The sequence below is a fragment of the Podarcis erhardii genome (genome assembly GCF_964252035.2).
Source record: "Podarcis erhardii genome assembly, chromosome: 6".
NCBI classification, from domain to species: domain Eukaryota; kingdom Metazoa; phylum Chordata; class Lepidosauria; order Squamata; family Lacertidae; genus Podarcis; species Podarcis erhardii.
The window spans coordinates 31,107,200-31,126,699 of NC_138510.1; the positions used below are offsets into that span (position 1 = coordinate 31,107,200).

At 41.5% G+C, this 19,500-nt stretch overlaps 1 protein-coding gene across 2 annotated transcripts in view; it reads right to left on the reverse strand.

Moving 5' to 3' along the window:
* Positions 1 to 1,104: 1,104 nt before the first annotated feature.
* Positions 1,105 to 19,500, reverse strand: part of ACSS2 (acyl-CoA synthetase short chain family member 2) — a 53,007-nt gene continuing 34,611 nt past the window's right edge. For both annotated transcript variants that reach the window (XM_081864754.1, XM_081864755.1), the window contains 11 exons: positions 16,346 to 16,483; positions 14,593 to 14,763; positions 14,006 to 14,139; positions 13,241 to 13,373; positions 12,603 to 12,659; positions 12,085 to 12,165; positions 10,018 to 10,126; positions 9,214 to 9,282; positions 6,336 to 6,512; positions 4,072 to 4,146; positions 1,105 to 3,157 (listed from right to left, as the gene is read on the reverse strand). In XM_081864754.1, the coding sequence (XP_081720880.1) occupies positions 3,030 to 3,157; positions 4,072 to 4,146; positions 6,336 to 6,512; positions 9,214 to 9,282; positions 10,018 to 10,126; positions 12,085 to 12,165; positions 12,603 to 12,659; positions 13,241 to 13,373; positions 14,006 to 14,139; positions 14,593 to 14,763; positions 16,346 to 16,483 (1,272 nt within the window). In that variant the 3' untranslated portion in view covers positions 1,105 to 3,029. The remainder of the gene's footprint in view (positions 3,158 to 4,071; positions 4,147 to 6,335; positions 6,513 to 9,213; positions 9,283 to 10,017; positions 10,127 to 12,084; positions 12,166 to 12,602; positions 12,660 to 13,240; positions 13,374 to 14,005; positions 14,140 to 14,592; positions 14,764 to 16,345; positions 16,484 to 19,500) is intronic.

A 19,500-nucleotide genomic window follows, 5' to 3' on the forward strand; every position in this document is an offset into this window, starting at 1 on the left:
GTAACATTTTGAAAAAGCAGAATGTGTATTCTAAAGGAAGAGGGTTAAGAAAAGGAAGGTGAGTTCTTGGGAAACAGATTTCAGAGACAAACAATGGTAATAAGAATGTCCTGTGATATAAGTTGTAAGGATCTCAGATTTTATTTCAGCTGAAATAACTGGTTGATCAATCTGGTCTATCCTATGCTACTTTGGTGAGTAATATCCAGTAGTCACATAATATAGTATGCTCAGAATCTGAACATATTTATTTTTGAAGAATACACTTGTGTTCAACATGCTATCTGCTGATTTTTTGAAAGAAGCAGAAGTTAATCATGTTAAAGTTTTCAAACATTTTGAAACTATGGAAGATGTCTGCTTACCAAAACAAAACCCTGAGCATTAAGAATTGGAATACACTCACCTACAAAACCAAGCTATGTGCCATTTTAAGATAGGGGAAATTTAAAGAAGTCAGATAAGTTACTTTGAAACAGCATATCAATATTGTTTTTAAAAGATGGGGTTTATAGAGCTGGGATGGCTTTGGTTTTCTTTCTAAACAACAGCATCTGAGTTTATACATGGATCTTTCTGGATCAAGGCCTTTGAACCTATTTTTTTAAACTACAAATTTCTTATGCCTAGAAAATATGTCTTTAGAGGAGAGGCTTATAAAATTAACATGTCTTAATTGAGAGCACAGTATTAAGGACCAACAGGAAAAAAAGGTAACAATTTAGACATATTTTCTCAGCAATTGTCTAAATGAGTTTTCTAAATAAAAGCACTTTGCTATCTAATGGAAAACAATCAGTGATAAAATTAATGGAGTTTCTTGTCCATGAATTTCAGTGAGTCAGCTCTGAGTTAGATTATCAATTGACAGAAGCATGTGTTTTTAAAATAATGTTGCCTTAGCTTCGGCAAACTGCATGTAAGGAAAGCACAAGTTTCCAGGCTCTTTCTTTGTGAGGGAAACACCCCAGAAGCATGCTGGGATTGTTCATCTTGTGCTCAACCATGGCTTTAGAGTTATATCAAAATGAAGCCAAAGTCTGGTCTAGGTTTCAAAATGAAAACCAGGCACTGAATATAAACAAAAAAATCCACAACCAACTGTGACGGTTTTATAGATTTTATTTCTTTGATTTATTTCAGTTAAAAACAATTCTAGCCATTTCCCAACCAAAATTATGTCAGACCAAGATTAAAAGGACTTATTTCATGTTACCAGCACATAGCAAGCCACTGGCTTACCTTTAATGCTGCAGGACATTAGATTAAATATACACCAATGTTGCAGACCACAGACAAGTGCATTTAGAATACTAACAGCAGGTAAGAAATGAGAAAGGTATAACCATGAGTCAAGGTCAGAAAAATGTTAAATTATTCATCAAGCACATGGTTTTCGGGACATGCTTTAATTACATGGGCAAAGAAGACATCTTGGGATACACCATTGTGGCTATCACAGTTAAAGCTTTGATTTCAATTTAAAAATTTGGAGGATGGCATTTTCCAGTTCAGCAGCACTGAAGGAGGTGCTAGAATTACATACCCTGACAAAATTTATTGAGACAAGAAGCCTGTTTTTTTCATCTACATTTATTAGGGAGTTTGAGTTGTGGGATCAAATTATTGGGGGGGGGAGGGTTCCCAGTTATGTGTCCACATCTGATCTCTACCTAAACTTGATTTGATATTTTTTTCTTTGCTACCTGAATAGTGAAAAATCTAGAATAAGCAAATCCTTAACTGTGACTTTGCTGTATTGTGAACGATGGATATATTCACCCAACCATGAGAAAAGACACCTCTGCATAGTTGTCTGCAGAATGGTCACAGTGTTGTTATGATTATTTGTCCCTCCACAAAAGCAGCAACTCGTATTTGGTCACACATATGCCCATTATTATATCAAGAAATGGAAGCATAAACTGGACTAAATAAAAATTTACCTGGAAACACTTTCCACAAATGCAGCTACGCTTTCCCCAGCCATAGCAAACATAGGTGAGAATCACTGGCTATATCCATTTTCTTCATGTGATTGTGTGTCATAGCTGGTCACATGGAAAACCAAGTAACTGAATTGCCCCATGTCACTGAAACTTTGGGTATCACTACAGCACCTGCTTCTCATCCATCCAAGTGAATCCCTACCCATATTCAATTGGTACAGGAATTGCACCAACCAACAGCCACGGAAAATTTAGGAACCTCCCTCTAGGATACATCTAGGCACTGAATGCAACTTTTCATGACTACAATTCCCTGAATTTGCTACCACCCGCAAAAAAAATTGATGCACTGGGAAAATTCAGCTCTGCACACACACATACACAAATGTACTATTAAAATCCAAAACATATAGATAGCCTTATTCCCTTTTGAGGGGAAAAGTCATTGTCATTAATAGCATGAAAAGTAGTTTTATACAGTTTCAGAGTTGCAGTTTTTCTATAAACTTCAATTTTCCCATGGCATGCAGCCAGAGGATCCAGGATTTTATAAAGAAAGAAACCTAATGAATGCTTGATTTCTAAAAAAAAAATTGTTCCAATAATTCTTCCTCAACATGAGGATTACTGTTCAGTTTGTCGGTTCTCAAAGCCTTTAACTACCACTCAGGAGCAAAGCCATCTTTTCACACCAATGCCTACACATTCTAAGCTCTGCCCATTTGCAGCACGTTAAGAGGTAAAAAAATAAAATAAAAACAAACAATTCATGAAACTAATCCATGAAAATTAAAATGTTAAGTCATTCTGTATGACGTGAATGAGGCTGGAATTTCAGATATGTAGTTATCGGTCTACAACATAATGCACACAGTTCTCCAGAGGCACAGACAACTAGATCTACGACACAAAAGGACTGGATCTTGGAGCACCAGTTTCTTCTCTTCATTTACAGCATTTTACATTCAGCTCAGCGTTGGGCAGCTTCTTCATCTCAAGAGAAACTCAGTCATTGTCTCAATGGGGCCATATTCTCACCAAATCCCTGCACTACTGCTGTTTTCTTCTAGAATTGCCTTGCTACAGTATTGTCTCACACCGGTTGCTGAAAAGGTGGTTTATAACTGCTGGATCTGCCACAGTAGAGGTATCTCCCAGCTCCTGGTCATTTTTGGCAATTTTTCTTAATACCCGCCGCATAATTTTACCTGCAAAGAAATGGCAGTGTAACATCAAACTGTACTTGCATTCCAAGGAAAAGATGATTAATGAATGGTATTTAGGCAGTGACGTAGGATTTTAGGATGTGCTGTTAAATATAGGATATACACTGGGATTCTTGACCCCAGATTAGTCTACAAACATAAAATACAATGAATTGAATAAAATTAATAACTTGGGAGTAAAATTCTAAGCAACTTGCCCAAAGACAATAAAATAATTGAACTGTAGAGTTGGAAGGAACCCTAAGAGTCATGTGGTCCAATTCCCTACAATGCAGGAATCTCAACTAAAGGATCCAAGACATGGCCATAGAACCAAAACTGAGCGGTACTATTACTTCTCTTGATGAGGGCACTAGACTTCTGTATAGCCTAGATTAGCATTAGCTTTTTTTGCTGCTGCATCACACTTGACTTGTGTTAAGTTTGCGGTCTATTAAGCCCATGATGGTAAACAACTGCTACCTTGCCTTGGGAGTTGCTGTCCACACAATTCCCACTGACCTATATGGGCATTACAACAACAACCACCACTAATAATAATAATAATTATTATTTTATTATTTATACCCCACCCATCTGGCTGGGTTTCCCCACAAGCCACTACTGCCTTGTGACATATTAGAAATCCTTTCTGCCAATCAAAACATACTGTCATGCCATCCCTACAGTAGAGGCAAGAGGATTTCCATGTTTTCCACAAGGCTCCAAGACAACAGGGGCTACTAAATAGCTACTCGCAGCTTTACTAGTTTTCCCAATTCCCACACTGTGTTTCCAAAAAGAAAGCAGAGAATGTAAATTCAATTAGTAGCAAAAACCTGTAATGTAAGGCAAGAGGTATTTACAGCACCATGATCTGTGCTTCCTGCACATATACTGTAAAATCCATATCTTACCTGAGCGGGTTTTGGGCAGGCCAGGTGCATTCTGAATATAATCTGGTGTTGCAATGGGTCCAATCTTTTCTCTAACTGCAAATGAAAGAAGGATTTTACCTATGATAGCCTCTGGACCGTTCATGAAGCACGTGACTTGAGGAAATAAAACCCATGCAAACAGGGAGAATAGCTAAACAAGACACCAACATCCCACCCGGAAAGGAGAGAAATGGAATATCCTGGGGAAAGGGGCATGACTGGCATTCTCAATTGGAACACACTGCAATAGGTAAGGTAAAGGACCCCTGGACAATTAAGTCCAGTCAAAGGGGTACAGAGCTCATCTCACTTCAGGCCGAGGGAGCTGGCGTTTGTCCAGAGTTTTCTGGGTTGTGTGGCCAGCATGACTAAACCGCTTCTGGCGTGACGGGCCACTGTGATGAGTGCCAGAGCGCAATGAAACACCGTTTACCTTCCCACCGCGGCGGTACCTATTTATCTACTCGCACTGGTATGCTTTTGAACTGCTAGGTTGGCAGGAGCTGGGACAGAGCAACAGGAGTTCACCCCATCGCATGGATTCGAACTGCCAGACCTTCCAATTAGAAGCCCAAGAGGCTCAGTGGTTTAGACCACAGCACCCCCCTGCTCCCTGTTACACTGCAATGCAACTTTAACACACATAGTAGGGACAGAAAACAAAACCCTTTTCAGGAATAAGATTTGTAAATTGTAATATAAATTCTTCCTTGATTGTTTCCACTTTAGTTTTGTAACCGAGGTTCTTCATTCATCGTTCCCATTTCCAATTAGAACTTATTCGTTCTTCTGAAAGGTATGCAACATTTTTATTCTACCTGCTCTTATTTCTGACAGGAAGCAGTGTTTCTCAAACCACAGGGACCCCTCCCATGCTGACTTCTCTGCATCTGTTGTGGAACTACAACGGGGCATGGTCTAGATCCACAGTCAGTACACAGAAGGCATTAGCTCGGCCTCATGTGCCTGTTCCATCTGCAGGTGTCATCCTTGGCACACCCCAGATGCGCAGTGGAAAGTGAGATTAGTTTGTCTCTCATTATATTCTTTCAGTGAAACTCTTCTCCTTGATGAGTGCGTGAAAAGCTTCTGAAAGGATTCTGCAGAACAGAGTGTTTGAATGACAAAGGGGCTGACCGGGAGTAACTAACACCAACAGGCCTGTTTTAAAAAGCAGCCACTCTGGGGAAGTCTTGCTCCGCTCATTAAAAACATGTCGAATCATTTCTGTTCCCGTAAGACCTTGGTCAGATAAATACCGCTACCCCAGAGTCCAATTTGGAAACTAACCTGTTGTGCAAACCCACCCTCCTCTACAGCAACTCTGCTGTCAAAGGGAAAGGAAGGGTTGTTGTGCATGCCTCGCCACTGCAAAACCCACACCCTGTTCACGGGCCGTGCGGTCTGCCCTTATGTATTCAAGTCAGGTGCCAGCTGGCAAGGAGAGCAACATGTGGGAGGCAATAAGGCCAGCAGAGATAAATTTAGCTTCTGGGACAACTAAGCAATGAACCTTTTATTTGAAAACTGTCCTGCCAGCCAGGCTGTGGGATGATGCAAGTTGTGGGGGTGGGGCTTCATCTCAGGAAGATTACAAGGGCTGAAGAATGATCTCCAAAAGAGAAAATCTGAGCCAGCAGGTAGCTTTCCTTTTGCTGAACAGGCTGGTGTGACATCTGCTCCACCAATGTGATCCTGGCTCAGCAACTGGACTAGATAATACCAAGGACAAAGAAAAAGCTCATCTAGCCCTGCATGCTGATCTCACAGTGGCCAACCAGATGCCCATGGGAAGCACCCAAGCAGGATCTGAGCACTACAGCACTCCTCTTGTGGTTTCCAACAACTGCTATTCAGAAACACACTGCCTCTGACAGTGGTGGAGGAGGAGAACACAACCATCAGGGGGAATAACCACTGTGCCTTATTCTTCATGATTTTGTTTTCTAATCCACTATTAAAGCCATTCAAGTTGGCAGCCATCACTGCCTCTTGTGGGAGCAAATTCCATAATTTAACTACATGTGGGGTGAAGAAGTACTTCCTTTTGTTTTCCCCGAATCTTCCAACGTTCAGCTTCATTGGGATGTGACCAGATGGACAAAAAGTCTAACCTGGCCTAAGGTGGCTTCCTTTGTTGCATGTGCAGCATGCTACCCTGCCCCTCCCGCACCCACCTCACAAATCCAAAAGGGCTTTCTGGCCCTTTTGCCAAGCGACATGTGATGGTCTACCAAGGTTACCTTGTTTCTTCAGTTCATCAACTAAGTTCTTTGTGAAGTCGTGACCATCCTTCAGCGTCACAAAACAGTAGAGGCACTCTCCCTTCACTGGGTGCGGGTGGCTTACTACTGCTGCCTCTGAAACCGCCAGGTGTTCAACCAAAGCAGATTCAACTTCTGCTGTACTCAGCAAGTGCCCTGCAAACAGAAAGAAATGGGGGCTTTTTCTTAAATTGGCACTGCTACCCAGGCCTCTTCACTTTTCAAGAGGTTTTCCACAAAAGCCTATTGACATCAGGCAGGCCCCTTCACTGTAGGGTTTTCGACACCTGCTGAAAATACCTTCATTTAGGAAAGCCTATCCATGTTGACATTGGTTTTAATCTAGTTTTTAGCTTATTGGTTTTCTTTATTTAAAAAAAAATCTGAATATTTTATATAGTGGCTTTCAACTGTCTTTTTTTTACTGATAACTTCATTGTTTTATTCTTTTTGTAAACTGAAGTTTTGTTTTGAGCAATCATATAAATTTTATGAAAATAAATAACTAAGCAAGCCAAGACCCATGCTGTAGGCTAGGGCTTAAGGTAATTCTATTAGCTGAGGCCAACATGGTTATCCATTGGCATAGATTGCATATTGCCAAAGAAATATCATCACCAAAATAAAAAAGGAACCCTTTACACTAAAATCTTGGTCAAGCTGTAAATGTTGCAAAATAGCATTCTAGAAAGGTACTATGGGATAAAACAAAGTACAATTTGTAAAAGCTGAAAAACAGTAAAAAGTAGCCAATAATAGTAGAGCAAACCATTTCTTAGTTTGGTGAATTTGTTTTGTTGGGACTTCATAAGATAAGAGGAAAATGTGTTTTCCTCTAGTCTATCTGGTTGAGAAGACTCCTTGAAGTTCCCCAAAGAGTATGCCTGCACTGATTCTGCTTGAGCGGATATGGTGCTGTGTACCATGATAAATTATAAAAACAAAAACCAGAGACATGTAAATGTTAGATATTTCAATCTCTGAAAAGATAAGAGCTTTCAAGTGCCCAGATATCTGAGTTATGGAGACTCTTTGGACCATTATGAAAGGAAACCAAAAGGTCACATTGCAGCTAATATTATGTGCTTCCTGAAAATCCCATGACTGCCACTGCAGTCACTGGAGTCACTGCCACTGTACAAACATTAAAATTCCTAAGAAAAATGGGGCAGACAAAACTATAAAGTAGAAAGAATCTCTTAAGGGGATGGGCTCAGACGTTGGCTGCTTTCAGGTAAGCTTTATGCACCTGCATCAAGCCCTATGATTCCATTGCACTCCATGCTTTGCACAAGGAGAAAAACAAACCATTTTTAACCATAATTTTGTATTATGTATAAACCACACGGGTGGCTAATGGCTTCCAAACAAGCCAGGATTCCTTGTTGCTTTGATGACAGTGACCATAGTTCCCAAAACAAAATAAAAGAAAAAAAATTCCTTCCAGTAGCACCTTAAAGACCAACTAAGTTAGTTCTAGGTATGAGCTTTCGTGTGCATGCACACTTCTTCAGATACACTGAAACAGAAGTCACCAGACCCTTCTATATAGTGAGAAGGTGGGGAGGGGTATTACTCAGAAGGGTGGTGGGAATGGGTGATTGGCAGATAGCTGTGATGAGCCTGTTGACGACTCTTAACGACTGCAATAGGTCTTACAGGAAAAAGCAAGGGGTGAGAAGGTGAAAAATGGCTTTGTCATGTATAATGAGATAAGAATCCAATGTCTTTGTTAAGACCAGGTCTCTCCATGGTTTTAAGTTTGGTAATAAGTTGCAATTCAGCAGCTTCTCTTTCCAGTCTATTTCTGAAATTCCTTTGTAATAGAACAGCTACTTTGAGATCTTGTATAGAATGTCCTGGGAGATTGAAGTGTTCTCCTACTGGTTTCTCTGTCTTGTGATTCCTGATGTCGGATTTATGTCCCAATCTCCCAGGACATTCTATACAAGATCTCAAAGTAGCTGTTCTATTACAAAGGAATTTCAGAAATAGACTGGAAAGAGAAGCTGCTGAATTGCAACTTATTACCAAACTTAAAACCATGGAGAGACCTGGTCTTAACAAAGACATTGGATTCTTATCTCATTATACATGACAAAGCCATTTTTCACCTTCTCACCCCTTGCTTTTTCCTGTAAGATCTATTACAGTCGTTAAGAGTCGTCAACAGGCTCATCACAGCTATCTGCCAATCACCCATTCCCACCACCCTTCTGAGTAATACCCCTCTCCACCTTCTCACTATATAGAAGGGTCTGGTGACTTCTGTTTCAGTGTATCTGAAGAAGTGTGCATGCACACGAAAGCTCATACCTAGAACTAACTTAGTTGGTCTTTAAGGTGCTACTGGAAGGAATTTTTTTTCTTTTATTTTGTTTTGACTATGGCAGACCAACACGGCTACCTACCTGTACATAGTTCCTAGTTTGCACAAATCAGGCACTAACATCTAACAGCAGCTTCCTGCTCTGCTTCCCCATTCACACAAAGCAAGAGTGAGAGTAAAGGCTGCATGTGTGTGCATGAAGCTCAAACGTATCCTGGCCTATCAAGCCAGAATTTCATTATGCAAGCACAGTCACTATTGATTTTTTGCATTCACTGGTCTAACCTTTTTTGGCCCAAGCATCTCATTCATCCTTGGCTGACCCTCTGTCAGCCACATGCTTTAAACAGTATTGAGGAGGAAAACATATCACACACCCCACCCCCAAATTTTTTGATTGATTCAATTTACATCCTGCTCTTCCTCCCAAACGAGCCTAGGGTGGCATATCATGTCAAAAAGGCCTACCATATCATTGAGAGAGTTTTACAAGAAACTTGAAACCTTCCACAAAGATTTTGTTCTTACCAGAAACATTCAGCATGTCATCAATTCGACCCGTGATCCAATAATAACCATCTTTATCTCTCTTGCAGCCTGGCAGGGGAAAAAACCAAACCAGCAAATTGACCATTATAAAGTAGCCAGTTAGGATAAAAAGCATCTAGGGAGAACTGGGGTGGGGTGTACACAGCACAATGGGAACAAATGACACTAATTATTAAGAAACATAAGGCAGCAAAAAAGAGTAACATGAAAGGCAGTAGTCACACCTCATTGCCCAGAAGCCCTGCTGCCTAACTGTAAATACATGGGACCAGCAAAGATGAATGAGTGGAAAAGGAAAGGCCCAATGAACCAATTCCTAAGCCCCCCACCCTATGCATTGCATATTTCAGGGCTGAACTTCAGTATCCAAATCAAATTTCAGGCAAATCAAATTGATGTAAATAAAGGGTGCCAAAGGGGGTTTGTTTCCCATATCCTTTGTGACTCACACGCCCTCTCCCACAATTTGCTCCTAATTCAGGGAGTCAAGCAGGGTGGACTGTGGATTTCATAAAGGGACCTCCTGCCTTTGTTGCCAAGATCTGAGCATTCATTCCAGGGCTACAAATTAAAAGCTCACAAAACCCAAATACGAATCAAACCTAGTCCATACATATAAGCTCTAAGTCCATGTTAGAAAGAGAATTCAGATGGAAGGGCTGGAAATAAAAAAAAGCTGCACAAAGGAAGCCTCTTTTTTTATACATCATGCTTAATCCCTTCCACATTATACAGGAAGCAAGCTTTATTGTCAATATCACAGGATTCCATGTAGAACTTTACCATCTCCGGTCACATAGTAACCAGGGAACTTTTTGAAGTACGTGGTCTCAAACCGCTGGTGGTTTTTGTACACTGTGCGCATTATTCCAGGCCAGGGTTGCTTAAAAACCTAAAAGGAGAGGACAAATAAGAGAACATATTAAATGTGGGTTTCTTTACCATGCCCTTAAATTGCATTGAGCATTCTGTCCTATGTGAAGCTGTGGCTTACTTCCAAAGAATTATTCCTCTCCTTCCACAAAGGTTTCAATACTGTATAATGCTATGCTCACACAAGGCATTGGGTGTTGGGTCAATATGGGGCATTGGCTCAAATGATGGACTTTGTCCTGGGAGACCTGAGTTCAAATACCCATTCAGTCAAGTTTGCCTCTGAATACTAGTGACTGAGGATCAAGATGAGTTACACACGTCTTGCTGTGAGAACTGGGTTAGACGTACCGTGGGTCTGATACAACATGTATTGTTTAGGCTTAAGATATGCCACTGATAACCGCAATTATAACATGGCATAACCCTGGGAATGTGGTCCTCCCAACTGTTCCATGCTGGAAACAAGCCAGAAACATGACAATAATCTGGCTTGTCAATGCATGTAAACTAGGGCTTGTGGTTTGTTTCTCTCTACGCAAACCGCAACCTGAAGCCTTTAAGGTCTGTTAGCTCACCAAGAAACAAACTGCCCTCTACAACGTAATTATTAAACGAACATACAAAATGGTATCGTCTTTCATAAATAGAAGCTGGACAGCACCCAAGCAACCCATGCACATTCTTGGCACTTTGACTCTGCTCTGGGCAACGGTCCATTCTGCAGATATATTTTATGATCCTTTGCTCTTGGTGAAAGACAACTTGCAGTCTCCTGCGTAAAATCAGCTCAACTCTGATAGTTCAAATCTTCTTAACTCCCAGAGCGAAATTTGATCTGATCAGAGCTGAGCTCAGAACTTATTACAATGCTGAGGTGTTGCCACACTCTGTGCCTAAACAGTAGACCCTTCCAACTTTTTCTGGGGTGTGTGTTTTTGCTTTAGAAAGAGCAGCCGCCAAGGACTCAAATTTTGACTGAGACAGCAGCAGCAATGTGAGAAGGAGGGGCTGAACCCCTGTCCTTTGCACTGCTTTCCCAAACACCATCCCATTCCAAAGCAGCCTGAGAATTAGGCAGGTATTATTCCCACTCTGGTTACCCTATCTGCTAGTGAATATGTATCTTACACATGTATTCGCTAAAAGGCTAACTTTGGGGAACTAGCAATACTAAGTCCAGACACAGTGGTGGTCTGGATGAGGGCCAGTGAACTGAAGCTGAATCCTGGCAAGGTGGAGGGCCTTAAGATGAGTGGTGCCCAGATCCAGGAAATTGGTCAATTGCTAGTTCCAAACAGAGCCGCATTTTCTCTGAAGGAACAAGTCTGTAGTCGGGTTATACCTGTACCCATCCTCGTCAACTGAGGCCCAAGTAGCTCCAGTGACTGAGAGTTCCTTTTTCCAGCTTAGGCTGGTACACAAGTTTCAACAATTCCTGGATACAGATAGCAGTCACAGCAGACTGTGCACTGGTACCCTCAAGAGATTACTGGAACAATCTCTATGTGGGGCTGCCCTAGGTTGCATACTAGAGAAACCAGCATCTAACATGCAACACATTTATTAAAGTAATACCACTGGCTGCCAATACGTCACTAGGTCAAGCTGAAAGTTTTATTTTGTGTGTGTGTGTGCATGCACACATTCTCTCTCTCTCTCTCTCTCTCTCACACACACACACACACACACACACATACACACACACACACACACACACACACACACAAGTATTAAACTTGCTTCTGAAGGAAGTGGTGATGGCCACCAATTTAGATAGCTTTAATAGTATGGAGGATAAGGTTATCAATGGTAACGAGCCATGACTGCTATGCTCTGCTTCCACTGTCTGAAGCAGTTAAGGGACAGATATCCCACACATGGAACTAATGCAAAATGGGAATGACTATATAGAGCCCATGAAGCTCCACACACAGATTGCATTTAGCCAGCAATAAAAACTTCACTTTTTCTTACCAGGTAACCTTCTGCTTCTCCTTCCAGCTCCTCCCCAGACTCATCCAGCACCGCAGGGACCACCCCAAAGAAAGGAAGCGTCTGCCAAGGAATATTCAAAGTAGGATTTGGAAGAAGTGGAAAATGCAAACTTAAACCCCCAGAGAAAGCAGACATGTGGAAGGTAGAAAATGAACTTTGGACTTGTTTTCACATCTGGGCTAAGTTCTTCCATTCCCATCCCCAATTAATTCACCGCAGAAGGTTCCATAACTTTTAAGATTACACCCAAAGCTTCTGGTCAGCAAATAAGTCAATTTCCAGGAAGGAAAACCGCTATTCACTTAGAGCCTATCATCCCACTTTGGTTTTGCCTTAGAAAATGCTTTAAAACATGCAAGTGTGTATAAAATAATTTGCATTTATCTGCCTGTTTTTGAGAGGATTATTAGTGGAACTATTGTGCCAAAGCCCAAGGGGGGCGGGGGACAAAAAGTACTGCTGCACAAACAGACGAGAACAATCAGATCTATACTTACAGCTGAACCTGGCTTCATTGGTATGGCAGCAGGGAGAGGAGTTAACACATGGCCACCCTGCAGGATAGAAACCCAAAACAGTCACAACAATGCCAGGCAGTGGAGGAAAAACTGAGTTGTTCTGAGGCACAGCAGGTAGCAGCAATGCATTTCCAAGCAACTGTACTCTTGCTATAGAAAAACTGTAGCAAGTTTGTGGGCAAAAACTCAAAAAAGGTGGAATTCAACTACCGCTAAGTTGTTGAATGTACAGAACGGGGCCTGCTTACTCCGCATACCCCACACCCCCCTAAATTGACTCTGGAGGATTGGGGAACCTGCAGAACAGGTTTAGGGGGCATTCAGGGTGGGGGTGGGGAGAAAACCTGACCCCCCCCCCCACATACCCCACTTACCACTATATTGAATTCCACTCAAAAAGTGGTATTCATCTAAGTTTGATGCAGAGTAGACTCACTGAAATTAATGGGCATTAATTAAAGTTCATTTACTTCAATTAGTCTACTCTGAGCAAAACCAAGCTGAATGCTGCCCGAAACCTAGTACTTGGGAGAGCACAGGAAAATCCTAACACTCACAGAGGCAAATAGACAGATCATTCCCAAGACACAAAGGGAACCAAGAACCAAATAACTCACAGTCTCTGTCTGCCAGAAGGTATCCACTATAGGGCATCTTTCTTCGCCAACCACCCTATAGTACCATAGCCAAGCTTCTGGGTTTATGGGCTCCCCAACTGTCCCTAGGATCTTCAGGGACTTCCTGCTGTACCTGCCATAAGAAGCAGATAGGTTTTTAAAGAGAGGGAGGAAAACTCCACAAGAAAAAGATTTGTTTGCAGTTCTAGAGCTAGCCCTTCTAGGAGAGTGCCAAGCAGCACAAGGAGAACATTGCCAGAAACCGACAAAAGCCTCCTGTCAACAGCAAGCACAGTAATTGGGGTGAGATTCAGACAGACTTTTTCTAGCAGTCAACAGGGCTTAAACTAAGCACCAAGATCCAGCCAAGTATATTCCCTTCCCTCTTTTCTCACTGTCCTCCCCACATTGTCTTTATATCAGGGGTGCCAACTTAAATAAAATATTTGGGGGGGGGAGAGAGGTAAGCCCCGCCCCACAGAATCAGTCACATGATGTGGCGCATGCACCCCATTTAAATGGCAATTTCCATCAACTGGGAGGGAAGGGCAACCTGCTCATATATTTTATTGGGGGCCCCCGAAAGGACCTTGGCCCCTAGGAGTTGGCCCCTATGCTTCGTATCTTATAGAACAAATGCAAAACAAGAACGCTGTTCCTGAGGAAAAGGCTGGAGGAATTAGCTTTGCTCTAGGGTTTGCTTTTCTCTAGAGTGATGCATGTTTGAGATAACCTGGAAGGTTATTAGCTTAAAGTCCTACTTACTTCCGGACATGTTCATCTCCATACTTCATGAGAAGGCGAATGGCAGTGGGTGCTGTGTAGAACTTGGTCACCTTGTACTTGTCAATGATGCTCCACATACGACCAACGTCCGGGTAAATGGGAAGCCCTTCAAACTGAGAAGAAAACAAGTCATTTAGCATGCGAAGAAGAAACCCACCACCCCACCTGCTGCTTCCAGCAATTGGGGTGCAAAAAGTTGCAGCCCTATAATGCTTCTGTAGCCTAAAGAACGCTACTGAGCACAGTGGTCTTTGGGGACCATTCATGACTTGATTTGAATCAGCAAGACTGCCTGGCTCAAATCAGAAGAAAGTACTTGTGAAGAATGACAGTAAGAAGAACTTGACCAGCAATGAACCTCAGTGCAAACGTGGTTTGGGGAGCCATGGTCATCATCAGTGACCTAACTTGTTTAGCTGCTTTCTTGCCAATGAGGATGTTGCTTGACAAGACCAATACAATTCAACCTTGATCAAGGCACTCATACTTGGTTTGTGTAAGCCTGGCAAGGCTTCTACTCCCCCCTCCCCTACCCTCATACAGCCCCCACATACCACAGAACTTACTAAGACACTGGTTGCCCCATTTGCCAAAGGTCCGTATGTGAGGTAGGAATGGCCAGTTATCCATCCAATGTCAGCCGTGCACCAGTAGATGTCCTCAGGATGGTGATCAAACACATATTTAAAGGTAGTAGCAGTGAAAATCATATAGCCACCTATTGTATGCACAACACCCTGAAACAAAGAAAACCAGCTGAAATGAAACAGAACATTACTGGCTTAATTTTCATTATATGAGAAAGCATACAGCAACATTGGACTCAGCTAGATTGGTAAAGAAAAAGCGATTTACAGTGGTACCTCTGGTTACGTACTTAATTCGTTCCAGAGGTCCGTTCTTAACCTGAAACTGTTCTTAACTTGAAGCACCACTTTAGCTAATGGGGCCTCCCGCTGCTGCCGCGCTGCCACCGTGCAATTTCTGTTCTCATCCTGAAGCAAAGTTCTTAACCCAAGGTACTATTTCTGAGTTAGCGGAGTCTGTAACCTGAAGCATCTGTAACCTGAAGCGTATGTAACCCGAGGTACCACTATATATGTGTTGTATTTGCAATATAGCATTGTGCCACCAGATGGCAGTGTGGAGTCCTGTTTTTCTCTACCTGTTTTCCCTATTTAAATTTACAATGCATTTAACTGAAACACTACTTTGATGTGTCTAGATCCAGCCATTGTTTTACTCAAGCACTACCGCATTGAACAAATACACCAGTAAAACTTCAGCATGAGAGAAGGAAACATATTTTTACTGTATCATTAACCACATTATAACCATAACAATAGTTCAATCACACACAAGGGTAAGTGGTATGACTCCCTTTTACAGGGAAACATCACCATGAAGTACTTTTCTTTGCGATGTTTACTTGCAGTGTCATAATTAAATGCGAAAATAGTGGCACCAATCCCAAACACAGCCCTGAGAGATAACCAAATTAGTTCATGTGATATTTTTTTAGTCATCAAACCACTGACCACATAAATTCAGTAAAGTGAGTGCTCTGTACAGCAAGCAGTGAAATAAACACATCAGAGTTTATGCGCAGACTCTTATCTCGTGTGAATTTAAACAGATGTATAAAAGGCTTAGGAAGCATATGTTGTTATGAAGAAAGCCTGTAATGTGTATATGTACTATGTATAGCAAAGACTAAAAAGTATTAGGCTTTCTGTGCCTCCTTCAATTATTTATGCCAACTGCTGCTCAATAATCGGTGAAAAAATACATGTGGCCAGTTCTGCACCATGCATGTATTTATATATACACAATGCCACCATCCCAGAATTTCACAGTGGGTCACATGAGCAGAACAAGTCAGACCACTGCTCCATCTTGCCCAATAGCATCTATTTTGACTGGCAGCAGCTAGGCAGGGTTTCTGGGCAAAGAACTTTCACAGTACCTGCTACCAGAGATCCTTTTATGGGGAGATGGGAGGGACTGAACCTGGGACCTTCTGCAGGCAAAACATTCTCTACCATTGAACTTTCCCCCTTCCAAGTAACCTAGAGCACCTGGAATACAAGAGGTCTTGTTACACTAATGTGTAATTAATGTTGCATTAACGTTACAAGTATTTGTAGAGATAGGGCCCATTTCTGGTTCCAGACCAGTACTGTGAAAGCATTAAAAAAGTAAGCATTTGGATCCAAAGTGTCCACACGGCAGAGTGAACAGCAAGCGAGTGTGACTTGACAAGTAAATATTAACTGTTCACTTCATGCTTTGGCACAGGATCAGAATAAAGGAACATACCTTTGGTTTTCCAGTTGACCCACTGGTGTAGAGAATAAACAGTTCATCTTCCGCATCACACCAGACAGGCTCACATTCCTTGCTAGAATTCTTCATAACGTTGTGCCACCAAAGGTCGACTTCTGAATTCCAAGGTATCTGAAGAAAACCACATAGTAAGAGGCACACATAATACTTAAAAGACAGCAAGATGGTCGGAAAAACCCAGCTTTGGAGCTCTTGCACTTTAATTGATTATTTTGGCTTCTAAAGCAGAACTCTACTTCACCGTTTCAGCTTTTCTCCTATTTTTAAAAGCGTTTTCCTTTCTTAATAGCTGCAGAAGTACAACTACAGTGTTAACACACCATGACATCTGTTTAAACGAGCAGTTTTGACCTCCTAACCAAAAATGTGGCATCATTAGTTCAACAATCTTAGTGATTCTGCCTTAATAATACTGATCTTATTGTTAAATGCTGTTACTTTTCCAAGTAGCAAACAAAGGCTACTGAACATCTGTCAGAGCCTAAGCAACAGCTACAGGAATGTAGTGCAGGAGAAAATATAATTATTACCAGTAATGCTGTTTATCACATATATATAAACTTGATCTGCAAGTTCTTCACAGTCTTTCATCTATCGTCACAACAATCCAGTAAGGTAGGCTACTCTTACTGGAAGGCTGAAATACAAGCTTGCCCAAGGTCAAACAAAGTCTCTGGTGGGGGGGGGGAGAAGCTATTAGAATTCTTTTAGCCAACAGCCCTATGGATCAGGAATAATATTCGCCAAGTCTGCACGCTTGGCTTTAGTGAATATGAAAGTCTATTATCAGAACAGTTGTGTGCACATCCTAAATTCATATGCAACTATTAATAGTTTTTCCCAGTGCATGTCTCCCACTGTGTTTCATATAATTATAAACCACTTCAATAATTTGTCTTCCCCTGTATGCATAACTGTATTTTCATCTTCATGTTTCATGAACAAATAGTTCTTTACAGTGGGTAGCATTAGGAAAGCCCCTTAATGAATTTGAACAAATTATCTCAGTGCATTTTAGACAAGTCCTTGAATTTACGCAAGCCAGTCCAACTTCATCTGCTGAGACCAGAGCTATCCAAACCACTTCATTTTGAATGTTCTGTGCATGTGCTGTGGACAAAAGGTGCATAAAAAGAATCAATTCAGGAATGGTAAGGAAACCCTCTCATGGCAGTCAAGAATGCCTAAGGGAAATACAAAGGTTTCTCAAATGAAGTACAACACACACTTTAACTCCTGTGCCTTCATGAGCAAAGGCCCTCACCAGTGAAGATCAGCTGATATCAACCATTTTATTCTTGCAATTTTTATATTCACCTTGGGGGCAATTGTGATGGAGAGGAGGAACATAAATATGTTTTTTTAAAAATAAAAATTAGTACATAAATAATAAATCCCCAAATAAAGTAGGTTGGTGTTATGATCCCCAGAGGGGCTATGATTCTGAGACACAATGATTTGGAAGAGCCACTTTGGGAGTTAATGGCAAAGGGATAATTATAAATATCACACTAAGGTGGCATGCAGGAAATCCACCAGGAGTTCTGGCATTTAATACACATGCACAGAGCCATTTTATATGTTCTCTTTATGTAAGTGAAGCATGGTTATTATACATCCATACTAAGGAGAGCAACATGAAGTTCTCCAGACACTGCTGGACTACAGCTCCCATTATCCCTGACCATGCTGGCTGGGACTGAAGGCGGTTGTAGTCCAAAATCTAGGGGGCCATCATTCACCACCCCTGGCTTCAGGCCTTTGAGAAGCCCAATGGCTTGCAGCCATTTATTCTCAGCACAGGTCTAAGTGTCTGTCTATCAGCAATCTCATCATTAACTGCTTCCTAGTTACACTTTGCTACCTGGATGGATACATTAAAAAACATTTAAGTTATGGAGAAACTATACATATCCATATTCTGGTGCTAAAAGTATTACTGTGGATGAAGTGCCATTTATTTATATGGGACCTAACTTCCAAAAGAATCTTTATTTGGTCTTCCAGATGAAGATGGTTGGAGAACAGCTCCCAATGAGCTAAGCAGAAATCTCATTACAACGAACAGCTCAGCAACCCACCATTGGTGGGCAAAATGTAAACATCAAACTAGTGTTTCCTAAGCTGACAGGTGAAGTGGAGCATTTTTAAAAGAATGAGCATTACCCACTCCAGAGGAGCCCTCACCATGTTTCTTTATGTGTTGCTGCTGCAAGTTTCCCCTTCTCAATGGAAGGGGGCCATTTCAAGCATTTTAAGCTACGCTGGGCACAACTGGATCATTCAATTGCACCCAATATGAAGAAACAGCAGAATTAACTGCCCCCAGCAGAAGCTGATTGGAAGTAGACAAGGCTGGAGCAGTATGCTTGTAGAGGTGCAGCAGGCAGCCTCCATGTGGGCGAGTGCTTTGGGCTCACAGAATTCTCTTATTTTTAATGAATATATCCTCTATAGCACACTATCCGTTCTCTCATAACAACAGTGCATACCTACCCTAGTAGGTATTAATGCAAAGGCAATGCTTATAGAACAGTGAGTCTGGATTCTTGAGTGTGTATCATGTAAACTGAAACTGCTACATAGCTCCTCGCCTGGTTACATCAGGCTTAACTATAAGATGATTTCAGTACAAAGCCAATATTGCAAACCCCACTTTGAAGTTGGCTTGAGCAAACAAAACAAGTCAATACAAAATAGTTTTAAAGAGTGATTAGGTGAAACAAGCATTCTTGTTGAAATGAAACAAATGCAGAGTCGTGTACCCAATTTTCATTGAATTTTTAAAAATCTTTGAAAATCCCAGTCTAGGGAGCTGATGGGTGGTGAGGTGGGGAAGAGAAACACAGTCAAAAGGCTGTTGTGGAAAGTTTGCGTAAGGCGTAACAGTATTTGTGCTACCAGGAACAGGATATCCTCATGCAAATTTCTATAGGACTCTCACACCCCCTTTGCACAGCCTAACGTGCAGTGCCAAAGCTGGTAAATTTTTGGAAAGGAGCCATAAAGCCACCTTTCAGAAAAAGCAGCAGCTTACCTGTATAGCTAAGCTTTTCCCCCCTACACTTTTAACAAAAGAACATGTGAGTTGCAGTTTTTGAATAATCTCTTTCCCTGTGAAGAACAGT